This window comes from Centroberyx gerrardi, chromosome 13, assembly GCF_048128805.1.
Source record: "Centroberyx gerrardi isolate f3 chromosome 13, fCenGer3.hap1.cur.20231027, whole genome shotgun sequence".
In the NCBI taxonomy this organism is placed as follows: domain Eukaryota; kingdom Metazoa; phylum Chordata; class Actinopteri; order Beryciformes; family Berycidae; genus Centroberyx; species Centroberyx gerrardi.
Window position 1 is genome coordinate 17,896,078 of NC_136009.1, and position 16,041 is coordinate 17,912,118.

Consider the following 16,041-nt stretch of genomic DNA (forward strand, 5'->3'; position numbering starts at 1 on the left):
GTAGTTGTCCTGACTGTGTTTATCACAGTCCTCTTCCCCCTTTTCCGAAAGCTGAGTGAGTAGCTGGATTGACACCTAGGCTTTTTTGAGCATCGACCCAGTAACAGAGGGACGTTCCTGTTAACACAAACTGCTTTATCTCTTCATAATGCACAAATGTATGTAAAGTAGTCAGTGTGTTTCTTTGGGAATAATATCAGCGAGGAGTGTCCGTTATATATGCACATAAGGAGCTTCAGCATACATTGTTGGATATGTGAAACTATGAAATGTAATGTAAAACTATGATAAAAACTAATGAGCATCACAGATTTTTTTTTTCCGCACACGTCTGGAGATAATTCCAGTGCAGGAAAGACAGTGTAACAAGACTTGCCTCGGTCATCGGTAACCAGCCCTCTGTCCACCTTAGACTTAACAGAAGCCCCAGACTGACACATAACATCACACTGTCCTCACCTTTGACCTTTAGACATCTGACCCTGCTGCTGCTGCTCACTTATTATGCCCTCAGTCACTGATTTAGACAGACACCACTGACTGAGTGATTGACGTACACACACACGCACACGACCCTCATCACATTATATGAAGAGACAGACAGAGGGGCTGGGAGGCGCTGCAGCGGCAAAATAAGTTGACTACAGTTCAGCGAGGGGGACTGTGATGGGCTTGTGTGTGTGTGTGTGACACATTGTATTCAACTGTAGATGCTGGGATGTCGTAAGAGTGAAGTTCATTGTCCCTATTATGTCAGCATTACGTCCTAAAGGTACACTGACCTGGTGTTACTCTTTGAAGGACTGATTATGGACAGCTTGGCTGTTTGGCTTGAGAGGGAGACACTTAAGAAAGCACATTTGGAAAAAGGCAATATTGACTGAGTATACGTGTGATCTTGTGAGAAAGACAAAGAGAGTGACAAAGAATGAGGGACAGAGACTGGCAAGCTCTGAATGTAAAATGTCCCAGCTCCATTTCTATCAGCGACAGGCATTATTAATGCAGTGGTACAAATGAACAGGGAAACCCAGGGCGACAAACAGGCGGGAGCCGCTGCAAGGTAATTAATCACCGACATACACATAAACACACACACATATACCCGCGCGTGTGTGCACACACACCGTCAGCTCTAACCTTTTGCGCAACGTCAAAACCTTCGGTGCCTTACCAATTAGCGGCCTCATCTTGCCTCTTTAGCCTCGCGATCAGAGGGAGGTGTTGTCATCCCGCTTCTTCATCACTACTCTCCCTTCATCCCTGGCTCTCGCATTTCACCCTCCCCTAGTGCACTTCCCAGGGGGGTTGAATGCTAGTGGAGTAAACCTAAACCTCTGTGTCTGGGAGGAGGGGGGTTAATGTACTGGTGCTTAAGACAACAATACCTCACGTCCATCTCTCTCGCTCTCTCCCTGTCTCACACGCTCTCCCCATACGGTCTACGGCACCGTGCTTTATCTAGGCTCTATATAGCGCTGTAGAGACAGGCTGCTGCTGGACACAGGCCATTAACAACTGCTGAGTGACAGAATGCGGAGGCTAAAGTGACACAGTGACGCTGCTGTCGAGAAGCCGGTGTCCTGAACAATTGAGATGAGATGTATCCCCTGTGTGCTCGAGAAACTTTTTTACATGGTTTGGGTAAACCCTTAAAAAGGTACAACAGTATAATAAGTCTTTTTCTCATCTCTCCAGCCTGAGCGAACTTGCAACCCTGTCACTTTAACCATCTCATCTTCACCGAAAAGTTCATGTTCTCGCTCCAGCAACATTAAAACTGCTCCAGCAGGAGTTGCCATGAGCCATGAAATATGGCAGTTATGTATGAGTTGTGTTTGCGGTCAATGTTTCCCATTCATGCTCCATATGTTCTATTCTATCCATAGATGATATTCCCTGGTGCAAGCATTAAGATGCTAATGAGTCCATATGGCGTGGTGTATTGATGAAGCCTTGTTCTAGACTTTCATATGGTAGAAGTGACGCTCATAGTGAGGGTGTATGCCACATTCCATGCCCAGTGTGAAAGCTCCTTGTTGGATATATACTTGTATATATATATTAGGGATGGGACGATATATCGGAATTCAATATATCGCGATTCAAAAATGTGACAATACGTATCATGGAGCAGAAAAATTAATCGTGATATTAGCTCCATTTTATTCTGCTGTAGTAATCACAAATGAGACGGCTTGACCATCACAATTTCATAAGCTGTCCATCCAAATTACAGTATATTATTTGGAATCTGTCTGACATCTATCTGACAGTTTTAAATTGTTTGTTTACATTCTAGCAAGCCAGCGCCATTGCTAGAAAGATTTGTGGCTCAGAAATAATAGGCTAATTCTGCACAGTCAGACTTTGTTGTCATTGAATTTATTTATTACCTTGTGGTTGTATCGGATCGCGAACCCCATATCGTGTATCAAATCTTATCATGAGATAAGCATAAATTTATCAGTACGTTACCATACAGTGTTTGGCTGCTTTTTGTGGTTTGCTGTATACTGTTTTTGTGTCATTGTGTGTTTGTATGTGTTTGTTATGTGTTTGTGTGTTTGCGAGCCTGATTATGTGTCTCCATGTGTTAGCGAGAGAGCTGTAAGACTAAAGGGGCGTGCTGCATCATTCATGAGTGTGAGCTACCCTCTGCCTGGGCTGCAGTGACCCATGGCTGTCAACACTGTATCCTTGAGCATGATGGCACAGGCTGTGCTGAGGACACACTGCAGGGCCTGGCGTGTGGAGGGCGGAGGGCGGGGCCGGGCGTGCTGGGCTGGACAGGAAGCTGTGCACGCAGGGGCTGGAGAGGCTGAGGAGGGCTGGACAGGACAGGACACTAATAATAATGTATTACTTTATTGATCCCTGTTGGGAAGTTCTCACAGGGAGGCCAGAGAGCAAGGTCAGCCACAGAACAGCACAATAGGGGTTTGAAACCAGGTCCTCGCAGTTGAAGGACGGTCTTTCTAACCACTAGGCCACCCTGCCGCCCAAAAGAGGGCTGGAAGAGAGGGAGTTCGGGTTGTAGATAGGCCGGGCTGGAAATGCTGGCTTCCTGCAAGGACCGATACAGAACACCACTCTTAACTATAGTTTAAATCTGGCCAGAAAGATGAGCGGCAAGACCGAGGAAGCTGGAGAGGATGTGACATAGGATGGATGACAGCTAGAGATAGTGAAGCCTCAAGTTATATAGGGAGTGGGTGCTGTAGAGGAGGACAGATATAGCAATGGTGGAAGAGAAGGAGGAAAACTGAAGAAACCTCAGTTCAGTGGAGACATTCCCTGTCCTCTGAAGCATTCATTCATCTAAAATATGCACACACACACACACACACACACTTGAAACCTTGAGGATCATAGCCTTGACCTGTGTGTATGTGTGTGTGTGTGTGTGTGTGTCAGCAAGCAAGCTAGAGACACATTACATAACTGGCTTTGCTGCCAGTTTACTATCACACAACAGTAGCTCAGTGCACACGTGTGCAGGCTTGCTTTACTTTGTGTGTGAAAGCGCAGCCTCCATTTACCTCTCATGCATTCACGGTCGGCTGGTAATTCATTATCTTCCAACACGGCATAGCCACCCTCATGCATACAGATGAACAGGCATATTATGCATTTTAACTGAATCTACATCCATCTACTTCCACGGGGTTATAGATTCGACAAAAAATAAACCTGGCCTTTTACTGGCCAGTTATTTGGCATTCACAGGAGGTACAAATCCAACCAGCCGCTCGACATCAAAGCCTTTTTTAGCCCATTTACAGTGAAGAAAGAGAAAACTATGATGCATTATCGTCATTTGAAATTAGCCCAACGCAAGGTGATGCAAGCTCTTGTCAGAAAGCCCGCTTGGCTGCTCTACCTCAGTAAATAGACCCTATAGCTTGTCTCGTGGCATCTCCACTGATGAAGAAACCCCTTTGCTTTTGTCTAGATGAATCTGCCAACATAGGGCTGTGTGTGCTCCTTTACGTTTTCGTGCCTATCCATGCGCGACACTTAATTTAGTGAGCTCTAAGAGGGTGCAGCGTCTGGGTGAGAAGGAGCGATTTTTCTGGTCTGTGCCACTCTTAATGCAGAGGCTTATAGCTGACTGACTTTGGCTCACATCGCCTTACAGCACTCTCCTCTCATGAGTGTCTGAGCCAGAGGCGACAGGATATGCCTGTAGCCAGCACCTCTTCTGTCTGTCGACCTACCTGTCTGTCTGTCATCTATCTATCTATCTATCTATCTATCTATCTATCTATCTATCTATCTATGTCCTACTCTTCCATCCTATACATCTCTCTTTCTCTCCATCTCCTCTTGTATTTCCCTCTCCACTCCAGCTCAGCGCCTTGCACCGCAACACGCAAACATGGACCCTCATAATTTTTTTTTTGGTTTTATTTATTTATTTATTTTTTTACACACCGCTCACCCACAAACATTCTAAATAATTCATATGGGGGCTCTGCACACTTTCACAGCCTTGCAATTCCACCCAGATTTACATTCATGCATTCAATTAATTTGTAGTACACTCACAAACACACACACACACACGTGAGCGCATATTGTATGCGTGAACAAACACAAAGACACTTGGTACACTACAGTGACAACATTTGCATTTGCACACACACACAAACAAGGGGTGAAAACAATGCCCAGAACTCTGTGTGTGTGTGTGTGTGTGTGTGCAATCTCCCTGGCTCTGAGCTCGCTGATCAAAGGGCTCGTGTTTCCAATGTAAGGTTTCGTAACACACACTCATTACATAACAGCAGGCAGCGGGAGTCGGCCTAGGCAGAGGAGAGGAGAGGAGAGGAGAGGAGAGGGGGGAGCACACATCTATCTACGTCAACATCCCACTCCTCCACTGACAGAGGGAATCACTGGGGAAAATCCTCTCTTACACACACCGCCACTAACACCTGCGATGCTAAGCATTCGTACGCAATTCACCCCTCTGTCCTCTGCATCTCCGGTGAGCCTATTGTTAGTGGTTATTGATTGTATTGCATGATAAGACATGTTTACAGCGCAGTGTGGCGTGTGAAGGACAGTGCTGTTGACAGATCCTCTACAAAAATGCTGTTATTTCTTTCTCTCAGGTGCACACAAGGCATTTGTTAAAAAAAACAAAAAGCCGTACAGCTTGATTTATAAATCACTTCTGGTGCCTTTCTCACACTACTTCCTCATTCTCTCTCTCTCTCTCTCGAGTGTGTGAGTTGTGATTATGGTGTTGAGACATCCACTGCATCTGCGCCCGCTGCAGCCCATCAACATGGATTCACATTAGGCTGACATGACCTCACGTGGGAAGGCGAGGGGGAGGGATTTGTGTGTGTGCATATTGAACGCGTGTGCGTTTATCTGTAAGGGAGTTGCATTGAGTCCCCGCTGCTGTGCGTTAGGCTAACTCATGCTAGAATATAAAGTGACCGGAGAGCAACTGAGTGAGAGAAAGATAATTCAGCATTACAGAATACTCTCCAGCTCCTCCCTCAGGCCGTCCCGTTGCCGTTGCACAGCCCCATGCTGCCCCCGCAGGCAGTGGACGGAACTGCATTGACCTGATATCTGGAGTTGTACAATGCCTTTAATAGCAGAAGGCTGTTCTCTCGCCTTCTCTCCAGGGGCAAAGGGTAATGGTTTGATGGGGAAGATATTGCAGGCTATGACCTCATTTGGATTCAGAATGTGTTTCATCCAACTGTGCAGAGAGGATTTGGTGTTGTGTGTGTGTGTGTGTGTGTGTGTGTGTGTGTGTTTCTGTGTCTGTCTCTGTCTCTGATTGCGTCCTTGGTGACAAGCTAAAGAGAGATGAGCTATTAGAATTTCAGGGCATCCATCAAAATATTAATTATCCACTCCATTCCCTCTGTGGGACTGGAGGGACATTTCATGGTCACCTGTGCCATGGCAACATATTTTCCCTCAGCCCTTGTCCCTGTCCCCGCTTCCCATGCTGCATTAGCAGCTCGGAGCGGAGCAGAGCAGGAGAGGGAAGAGAAGAGAAAACGTCGGCTCGGCTGAGCGGTTGAAGCTGAAGGATGTGCGATGTTGTTTGTCTGACAATAGACAGGAGCACAAAGCAAAATGTCACTCAGCTTTGCCTAGAGGGATTGGGAGCACTCCTCAGCACTCTCTCGAGAACAAAATAATAAATGCACATGTACACACTCACACACACACACATGGGCTGTCACCTTTCCCTGAATTTACAGTGAAATTTTTTTGAATATATTCAAATTTACAAATAATTAAAATTCTGTATCTAATGTAACCCCATTCCTTCCCTGCCTCTCTTTTCAAAATCACATGCATTCACAAATGTGGCATGACCCATCTACATAGCAATTTAATAATATTTGTTTCATTAATTAAAGGCAAGGCAAACTTTATTTATATAGCACATTTCATACACAAGGCAAATACAATGTGCTTCACATAAAACAGGGATATAAAAGGAATATTTAAACATGGGACAGTTGAATAAACCCTCAGCCTATTCATTTGCAACAGTATCATTTTAGTCAGCCGATCATCAGCTGGTTGTGCTGTCCAAGCGTTCCCTGCAGAGTGTACATAGCGTCATTTGTTGATCATGATTTTACCCTTGACAGCTGCAGTGTTTCCGTGTTGCACTTGTGAGGTGACTTGGCATTAAAATAGTTCTCACAGACTCACTGCAATTGGGTCAAGGTTAGTAAAACATAAACTGGAGTGAATGGGGAAAAATGAAACTAAAGGTTTCATTTTAAAGGTAAAGGTAAAGTACCATAGTAGTTTCCAGAACTGTCAAAATATTAAACTCACTAGATTGCTCCATTTTGGCTTTTAACAGGTGAAGACAGTATGGTTAGTTAGTTGAATAAAAGACCACAACACACGGACATGAATATAGGCACATGTGTAAATGTAATGTCATACGGCGATAATGCATGAATATCTCACTTATTTCCCATGCAAACACATACCTCATACTCTTATCGCTTTTACGCAAAGCTCAACAGCTTGGCACATTTCACACATCAACACCTCCTCAGTCCCAGAGGCTGGCTGGGGAGGCAACCCCTTCTAAAGCTTCGCTGCGGACCCGTTTGTGTGAAAACATCTGGGAACTGTTAAAGAGGATGTTTGAAGGATTAAGAAGCTACTAATTAAGGATTACTCCTTTCAAAAACTGTGAAAGTGTGGATTTGTGGGCTCTAAACGGCCTTGAGACCTTCCTGAAAATCTCCGCAGCGTATTTTTCCTTTGTAGTTCACACTTGTGTACATACATGTGGGTTGTTCTGAAAGGTGTAGAGAGGTAAAGTATCCTCAGTTGTGGAGTGCTTAGTTGACTGCAGCTGGCAGCTTGTCACCCGCGATGGCCCTTGCCACCTCCACCAAGGCTCTTCAACCGCCGCCTGAGCAGGCAGTTGGCTTAGCACGCCTTGTCACTCTATATCTGAGTAATCATCTCATGTCATCCAGACAGAATGAGAAAGAGACAAATAAGGAACTAGAGTGATTTGGGCAAAGAGGCACAGCCAATGAGATGTGGGAAGCGTAATGGCCGATCTCCTCTCCCTGTACATACACACACACATACACGCACACACCGGGCTCGCACTTGCATGCAAACACACACCTTTAGGTAGATGCATTTTGACATTGTGTGCGTGTGCGTGCGTGTGTGTGCGTCTTTTAACAGAAGGACAGTGGAGCTATTTGTGTCCCAGAGTAACAGCTGGCCTTGCTCTCTCTTTCCCGCTCACATCTATTTCCATGTCCTTTCTCCACTGACTTTCCTCAGCTCTAATTTTCTCTTTATCTGTTAATGCCTCTAACATGGTACAGATTATATGGTGATTAGTTTGATAATTCATTGGGGTGCCTTGTGTCAAGTTATTATAGATGCTTCCTTTGCAGTGAGAGCTTTAAGCTTTAATAAGATGCTTCAGAGGAGATAAATCTCAAAAGAAGAAGCAGAAAAAAGCTGATATGGGAGCCTGTTATAAGCTGGGAAGAAGCCATCCGGTACATCACATCTGCCACCGACCCTCTACAGAACTGAAACATTAACTGATATACGTAAGGAGCTTCCCACTGGGGATAAGTGAGTGTGTGTTTGAGTGTGTGTCTGCGCATGTGTGTGTGCGTGCTCGGGCTCTGCTGTGACTTATGTGGGTCAGCAGTGCCCTAAGGTACGGCATGCCCAGTCCTGTAGTGGAGGTGCGCTGATGTCAGGTTGCGTTTAACAGGGCAGGCTGATTAACGAGGGAAGTGGCCTTGTTATCACTGAAAAGAACCAGAATAAAGAGGCTTAGATCTGCTAAAGGGGAGATGGATGAAGAGAAGTTGGCCTTGGGTACTGATCCGGAGGCTTATATGTGCTAGCGTAGCATTGTCGGAATGGATAGCATGGGCGGCAAGTCAGTTCAGGGAGACTGCTATGTAGTCTGCTGGTTTGATCTTGGTACTGACAGTGCCCAAATGCTGCTGAAGTGCCTCTGAGCAAGGGCACCTAATCCCCATGTATGTGAGAACTAGTCTGCTCCAAGGTCTAGTAGTGGAGCAGTCGCTAAAAATACTGATATAAAGCCACCAGCAGTTGTTTCCCATATGCATGTGGTTGTATCTGTCCCTATAAAAATACACCATAAACATGCATATATATACATATCTGTATTCTTGTACTTTCACACTATCAATAGCAGGCTACCGGCCACATACATTCTGGAATTATAATGTTTCACACACACAATGTCTTAAATTGAACTGAGAATGCATAGCGTCAGTTTCCTACTCCTACGATTGACTACAGTGTGAGATGGGAGATTTTTGGCTGGACCGCAACAGCGGGGCCAGCCCTATAAACGCGAATGTCTGTCACTGACTGACTGACTGAGTGACTGACTGACTGAGTGATGAAGTTACACCATTGGTCGGCCGTGGCACATCATAGGATCACAGAGCCAGAAATTTAAGTTTCGTTTTCTCCGCCATCTTGTTTCTCCGCTGAGATCGGGAGCCCGTTTCTCCCACACAGTAAGCAGGCTGACCAATATCATGCATGTAAGCTGAAGCTAACTGAAGCTAAAGTAGAATCTATACAATTATATCATATCGCTGTTTATTTCGATGCATATGCGCGAGCTCAGTCCACCTGACAGCCCTCTGTTCTGTCAGCGGAGAGAGAGACACACGAGCATGAGGTTTCGGCGTGCCGAGGGCTTACTGCCGACGCTTCCCAGAGTTTCCCGGGGGCATGGTTCCGGCCAGTGCCGATAGCTGGGTGCCGATTTGTTCCCGGTGATCCGGCCGAGATTTCGGCGGGGGTCCCGACGCCGATGCGTCACTGGGTGTCCGGCGAACTGCGTTTTCGGCACCGATGGGTACCAGAGCGACCGGGGCTTGGATCGGGAGGATCAATGCGGGCATGGGCACGGTGGAGAGGACAGCGGCGGAGAGAGGAGACGGGACGTGCTGGAAGGGAGATCAGTATGGATGTATGGACTATTATTACCTCCGCCAAGGAGGTTATGTATTCGGTGCCGTTTGTTTGTTTGTTTGTTTGTCTGTTTGTCAGCAACATTACGGAAAAACTACTGGCCCGATTTTCGTGAAACTTTGTGGAAGGGTGTAGCATGGGCCGAGGAAGAACCCATTAAATTTTGGAGCGGATCCGTATATTGGTTGCGCTTGCACATTTGCATATCCTAGAAGACTGGACTATTGGCCTTGGCGGAGGTCTGCGCTCTCCGAGTGCCCTTCTAGTTCTGTATATTAACAGTCTACAGCGGAGTTAGTTACACCATTGGTCGGCCGTGGCACGTGGCACACCCATACACGGTCCAGCCATATACTAGATTTTGACCTAGTCTTGTTTTTCTTTGTCTTGCCTTGTCTTGCCATTGCAATACACTCAATTGCACATACATGCAATTGTTCCAGGCTGTACAAGTTTGTCTGTTTGAAAGTTCAAATCCGGGAAATTCTCTGTGATCCGTCAAAATGGTGGTATGTTCTTTGGAGCAGACATCCTCACCTTCCAATGCAAATGATCATGGTTTATCAGTAGAAAAAGGAGTGGCTTGTGGTGGCATTATGGGTATATAAATTCAAATGGTTTGCCGGTGCAGGTGAAACCTTGCTCTGTTTATGGCATTAGGGTTTATGGCTATTTGGCAGTATGTTTATGTCTCTGCAGGAACAGTCTTCACCATTGAACCTGAGTTTAGAAAACTTGCTGCTGGGCCCTGTCGTCCATGTGTGTGCATGTCTGCTTATGTGCACGTGTGTGTGTGGGTGTGTGTGTGAGGGAATGCGTACACATGGGTATTGGAGCTGAGTGTGGAGGGGAAATGGTCTTTTCCTGAGCTCGGCGAAAGGGAAGGAAGCCATCCTCAGTAAGCAACACACACTTCATAGTACTCCTACTCCTATAGTACATAGGTCTAGGAATTCTTCACATCAACACACCCACCTTGCAAGGCCTTTCTGTTATTTTTAAAATGCAGATCTTATGCACCGCCAGTAGGTTATGGTTTGGCCACCGTGACTAAAAACCATCGCTGCTCAAAATATTTCTGATGTAGGTGGAATACAGTTGGAATATAGTAAGTCAGATGGGTGTGTGAAGGCCAAAGTCTGTTATAACTTCCTCCCCCTACTGTAGGGTTACCAAGAGGTCCTGCTTGTTTCTAGCCCGCCCCTGTAAACAGGATGCTCACGTGGGAGTCCCACCCATCTCCCCGTTTCCTCCACTGAGCATTCCCATGGCCAGTCTGAATGGTTTGCTGCATCCAGTCATTCCATGTCCATGTGAGATGGTTGTAAATTCCTGATCCAACACCCATGCAGCAGCCGCTTTTAATTCAGACCTCTGTCGTCGCAGAAACAGCCCACTCAAGCTGCCTGTATTGTTCTCCTTTTAAAAAGTCTGCTGCTGTTTTGGTCCATCAACATTGAGGGGGACAATTAGATGGATGCACATATGGAGACGGTTAATCACTGTCACTGTGTCAGCGAGCAAGCGTGTGTGAATTAGTGTACGTGTGTGTACGTGTGCGTGTGTTTGTGTGTATGTCAGTGAGAGAAGGAGGAGGAGTAGGGTGCGTGTGTTTGTGCATATGCTTGTGTGGGAGAGTGCATGTTCCAACAAAGGCCTAAAAATAGTAAGAATATGCCCATGTGACATATTGAGGCTAAAAGCTTGTGAATAATTTGTCTAATGCAACACATACCCCCTCCTAAGCTCAATCATGACAATATGCTCCTGCTGGTTACCTCCGCCAACCATGTTGGAAGGAGGTTGTGTTTTCACCCCTGCCTGTTTGTCTGTTTGTTGGCGTGATATCTCACAAAGTAACAAATGAATTTGGATGAAATTTGGTGGACAGATAGCCCTTGGCTCAAGGATAAGTTGATTAGATTTCAGTGGTGATCCGGATCTGGGATATCTGCCATTAGATGTGTGTTTTTTAAACATAACTATTACGCTGCATTAATGTGCTGTTGGGAAGGTCCAGGATCCAGGACTTCTAAGTGGATGCTAACAACATTGCATTCACACGCTATTTTCTCTGACAATCAACCTGAAAGACAAGCGATAAACAAACATAACGGAGGCTGAGTTTGAGAATTGTTCAGCGTTGGCAGAGGTTTCCACTCCACCAAGTGCCTTCTAGTTATGCATGATATTCGCTGTTTGACTGTGCTGGGACAGCTCACCCTTGTAGTCAAACATGAGTTCTGGTCAACACTCCTCATTTAACATCAGTAGTATGCTACACACTCAGTATTTAGTCAATTGTCCTTTTGCAGACTAGGCTATTGATTGGGCTGTGAAAACAAGACTATCCCATAACACAGAGGAAAGGTCATTGCTCTGTGATTGCGTCGATTAAAAAATGCTGATTGCCGTAGTTTGGATAAAACTGTGCCTCTTGGACAAGGTGAATTCAACCGTGCACATATGTGGATATAAAAACAATGACAAAGAAAATGTTTTCGCACACTCATAACTCCGATTCATAGATTCATTTAGACATCAAAAAATCTTTTAAACCAACGTTTCAGCAGTCCATGCTGCCTTCATGAGGGTTATGTCTGGCAGGACTCAAATTTCCTAGTACCTGTCAGCAGTTTCAACTACACAGGTGAGGTTGATGGAGCTCACTGTCAATTAGGCTACCTGTGTTGAGAGCACAGGCTGACCACAGGTCAGTAGAGAAGATCATCATAACAATACCATAAGTCTATGCAAAGATCAATATCAAAATACATCATATTTAGTCATAAACGAGAATAAAAAATCCAGTAGTTGAAAACAGTATCAAAAATAATTAGGCTACATTCATAAGCATCACCCAGAATATTAAGAGAAAGTTGAGATCAAAGTCTAAGACTGAAGTGTGTAGATCCAGACTGCCTCTTGTCTCAGCAGTAGATTATCAAGGTCCCCCCCTCTCCTGGATAAAGAGACTTTTTCTATCCCTATGTAGTATAAGAAGGAAATGGGCCAATGGTCAAATGGCCTCTACAAAGTGAGCAGCAACTGCTTACGTTGCTGCTATTTTTGCACCTAATGGTGCTCCGCTGCTCAGCTGTACGGGTTTTAAGATCACGTTTAGTCTTACCAACATAAGCTTGCCGCATGGTCATGTTAGTAAGTAAAGTACGCCTTTAGAATTACAGGAGATGACACCTTTTTATAGGAATCTCACCAATACAGGTGTGCGTTTCCTCCACTCTCCACTATCAAAACTCTGGCCACGAACATTAACATTAATTTCAACTTCACTGATATTGTCAGAACAGAGAAATTTGCATTGACAGCTCACGTTCAAGACCTCAGATGACCTCATAGTGTTGGTTGAGACACCTCAAATTAAATGTGCAGAATTCTGGTCAGAATGATGTTAAACCATGCTGAGCATGTTGGCTGTGTGCTCGAGGTACAGTAGTCTCCTGAGTTAGTCTTACAGTCGGCATGTAAAAGACCTGAGCTCAATTATTCAAAGCTGTAAGAGTATGTGCACGCTAGCACTTACTTACCCACTGACTCGTTCTCTTTCACGCACCTCCACCCCCCTCCGCTCCGCTCGGTGTGTTTGGAGTGAAGTGAAATATGTGTGAAAGAGACAGTGCAAGAGGGATGTAGCTAGTTTACAGCAGGCCACAGTATGTGAGACATTTTCTAAGGCCATCTGTCGCTTGGAAAGGAAAACTTCGTGAACCAAGCCATGAATCTTTTGGCCGAACGGGAAGACAGTGTGGTTAGACATGCTGTGAGCAGAACATGAAACTATAGATAGAACGGCAAAACAGAAAGGCAGGCAGACAAACAGACAGACGGAAGAGAAAAGACAGGGGGAGGACAGAGCATGCCAGCTTGGGGAGGTTTTGCGGAGGTGGAGGTAGACAGAAAACAGGTGGATGTTTAGACAGAACGATAAGACAGGCTGGCTGACAGAACGCCTGATAAGCGGGGCTGACTGTCAGGTTTGGCAGGCTGATGGTGAAGGGAGAGAATAGGGCATGGAAGAGAGGCACACAGACAGACGGATAAAAGTGAATAAAGGCAGCTCAAAAATTGTAAGAGCATAATTTAGGAGAGGTGCACCTGGTATTGAATTTGAGACCATTAATGTAGAGCTGCATTGAATGCTAATCTCGAGCTATTCAATGCTGACAATGCTTGCTGCTGAATGTATTTCGATCTCATGCTAACCCAGCATTGCGATGGTGCTGTGGCGAGAGCTCTCCTGCTAACCACAGTACGTCTATTTCTCATTTTTTGGCTCCACGCTGAGTGCTAAGCGGTTAGCCACAGAGATCAGGCTCTCCATATTGGCTTTATACGCACAGTGTGTGGCACTGTGTATCCATCTTTAAAATGAGTAGCTACAGATTACACTACAAACACATTAGATTGCTTTTATCCATTAGTGTTATGCTAATGTGTCTCTAGAGACAGTGCCCAGTGATTGAGGTGAAGCTATGACGCTAACTACACAAAATCTCCCCTCTCCGTTCTTTGTTCCAGGGAAGCCCCATAGCATCGAGAGCTCAGAGCGAGTCCAGCTATCGGGGACCTATAACGTTCGGAAAGGGAAGCTGCAGCTGCCGGTCAACCGCTGGACCAGGCGGCAGGTCATCCTGTGCGGCACCTGCCTCATCGTGTCCTCCGTCAAGGAGAGCCAGACGGGGAAGATGCACATCCTGCCGCTTATTGGAGGAAAGGTACGGGACGGTCATCACGCCACAACAGTGCAACAGGGACATCACTTCGTTTTTTCACGACATTCCCATGTCTTTTATGGTGATGCACCTTCCGCATTGGATCATAAACCCACAGTTTGATCACCAGTGACCTGATAATGTGACGCCCATTGCTAACTTTCCTGCACAGTGACTTCAGCTTGTCCCTGATGACATTGCACCTTCAACAACTGTCTGTCCTTCAGTGTGACTTCAACAATAGTTCATGCTTGTTCAATTTCAGCCCAAAATGAAATGGATACGGTTGCTAGCCCGGTTTCCCAAAGGCATAATATGTTCAGAATTCTGCACGGATGTCTTTGATTTTACACTTCTTATCTGGAGTCACAACATGATATAATGTATAGCTTAATGGATCCCCATATTCACTCGTCTGCCATTTAGAGCCTTATCGCTTTCTGTTTTAAACTGACTCCTCAAAAATACATTTTCTCTGGCTTTGGAATTTCTTCATTCCAGCAGGGAGTTAAGGAGTGAGCCTCTGGTAATGACTTTTATCCGTTTATTGCTTTATGGCTCTGTGTATCCGCAAGGCCATTGAATAAGGGCTCTCCTGAAAAGGCCTTTCTATCTGTCTGCCTGACACAATAGACACTCCATATCCCACCACACCCACTTTTCATAATTTCATACACAAGACATGACCTCCAGTCAGCCATTCAACCATACAGCGCCTGTGTATGTTTGTGCTTGTGTGTGTGCTTTTTGTGTGTGTGCACACACACACAAAAAGCACATTACTAGCTGTAAATGCACGCAAGTATTCTGTTCCAACACCATGACTAGTCAGCCATTCATCCACACAAAGTCTGTGTATGCGTTTGTGTGTGGGAGTCTGTGTGCGTGTTTAAAAAGCAATTTCATAACTCTATGTGCACACATTTGTTCTTGCTTATGTCACGCACATGTGTTTGTTAGATGAGCATGCATGCCTTATATATACTTGAGTGTGCTTCTGGTTGACTGAATTTGGCAACCCTACAGCCATTGAACATCTTAATCTTAAAAATAGTAACACTGTAATATCGGTAAACAGAAGGCATTTAAAATGAGAGACCATACTCATAATGTCCATGTTTTAACAGGACTGAGTGTATTGTCTGACTTTAGAAGCACAGGGTAATCACTGATATTCATCACTGATTCTGAGAGGTTATGTCAGTTTTTGGGTGTGCATCATGGACTTAATAACATTGTGTGTGTGTTGTGCTGTAGGTGGAGGAGGTAAAGAAGCACAGTCACTGTTTGGCCTTCAGCTCGGCGGGGCCTCAGAGTCAAACCTACTACGTCAGCTTTGACAGCTTCACAGAGCATCTGCGCTGGCACAGACATGCTGCCAAGGTACTGTATGTGTATGTGTGTATGTCTGTATATACAGTATGCGTGTGTGTGTGTGTGTGAGTGAGTTAGAAAGAGAGAATATGAGCATATGCTCCCTAGCACTACTTACGGGTCAGCTGAACTGTACATCAGAGCATGGGTGAGTGCAAGTTGAAATATGAAAATATGGCACTACACTCACAATGATTGCACTGCCCATGTGAGCTGCATGGATGAGGAAGTGCACATATTTTACTGCTGTAGACCCACTCTGTTGTATATCACCCAAGTGTCTCTGGGTGCACACATACACAAACACACATGCATAAACACCACTCATCATGGCTCTCTCTCTCTCCTTTCTCTCATTTGAACTCAAGTAGGCCATAGCCAGAAAACCTATTTTCTAAATATTATCAGGGACATGCGTGTC

At 45.3% G+C, this 16,041-nt stretch overlaps 1 protein-coding gene across 1 annotated transcript in view; it reads left to right on the top strand.

The window, feature by feature from the left end:
• phlpp1 (PH domain and leucine rich repeat protein phosphatase 1) overlaps positions 1–16,041 on the top strand; it is a 42,913-nt gene that overhangs the window by 11,335 nt on the left and 15,537 nt on the right. Inside the window, exons 2-3 of the mRNA XM_071917010.2 lie at positions 14,053–14,249; positions 15,504–15,629. Of these exons, the coding sequence (XP_071773111.1) occupies positions 14,053–14,249; positions 15,504–15,629 (323 nt within the window). The remainder of the gene's footprint in view (positions 1–14,052; positions 14,250–15,503; positions 15,630–16,041) is intronic.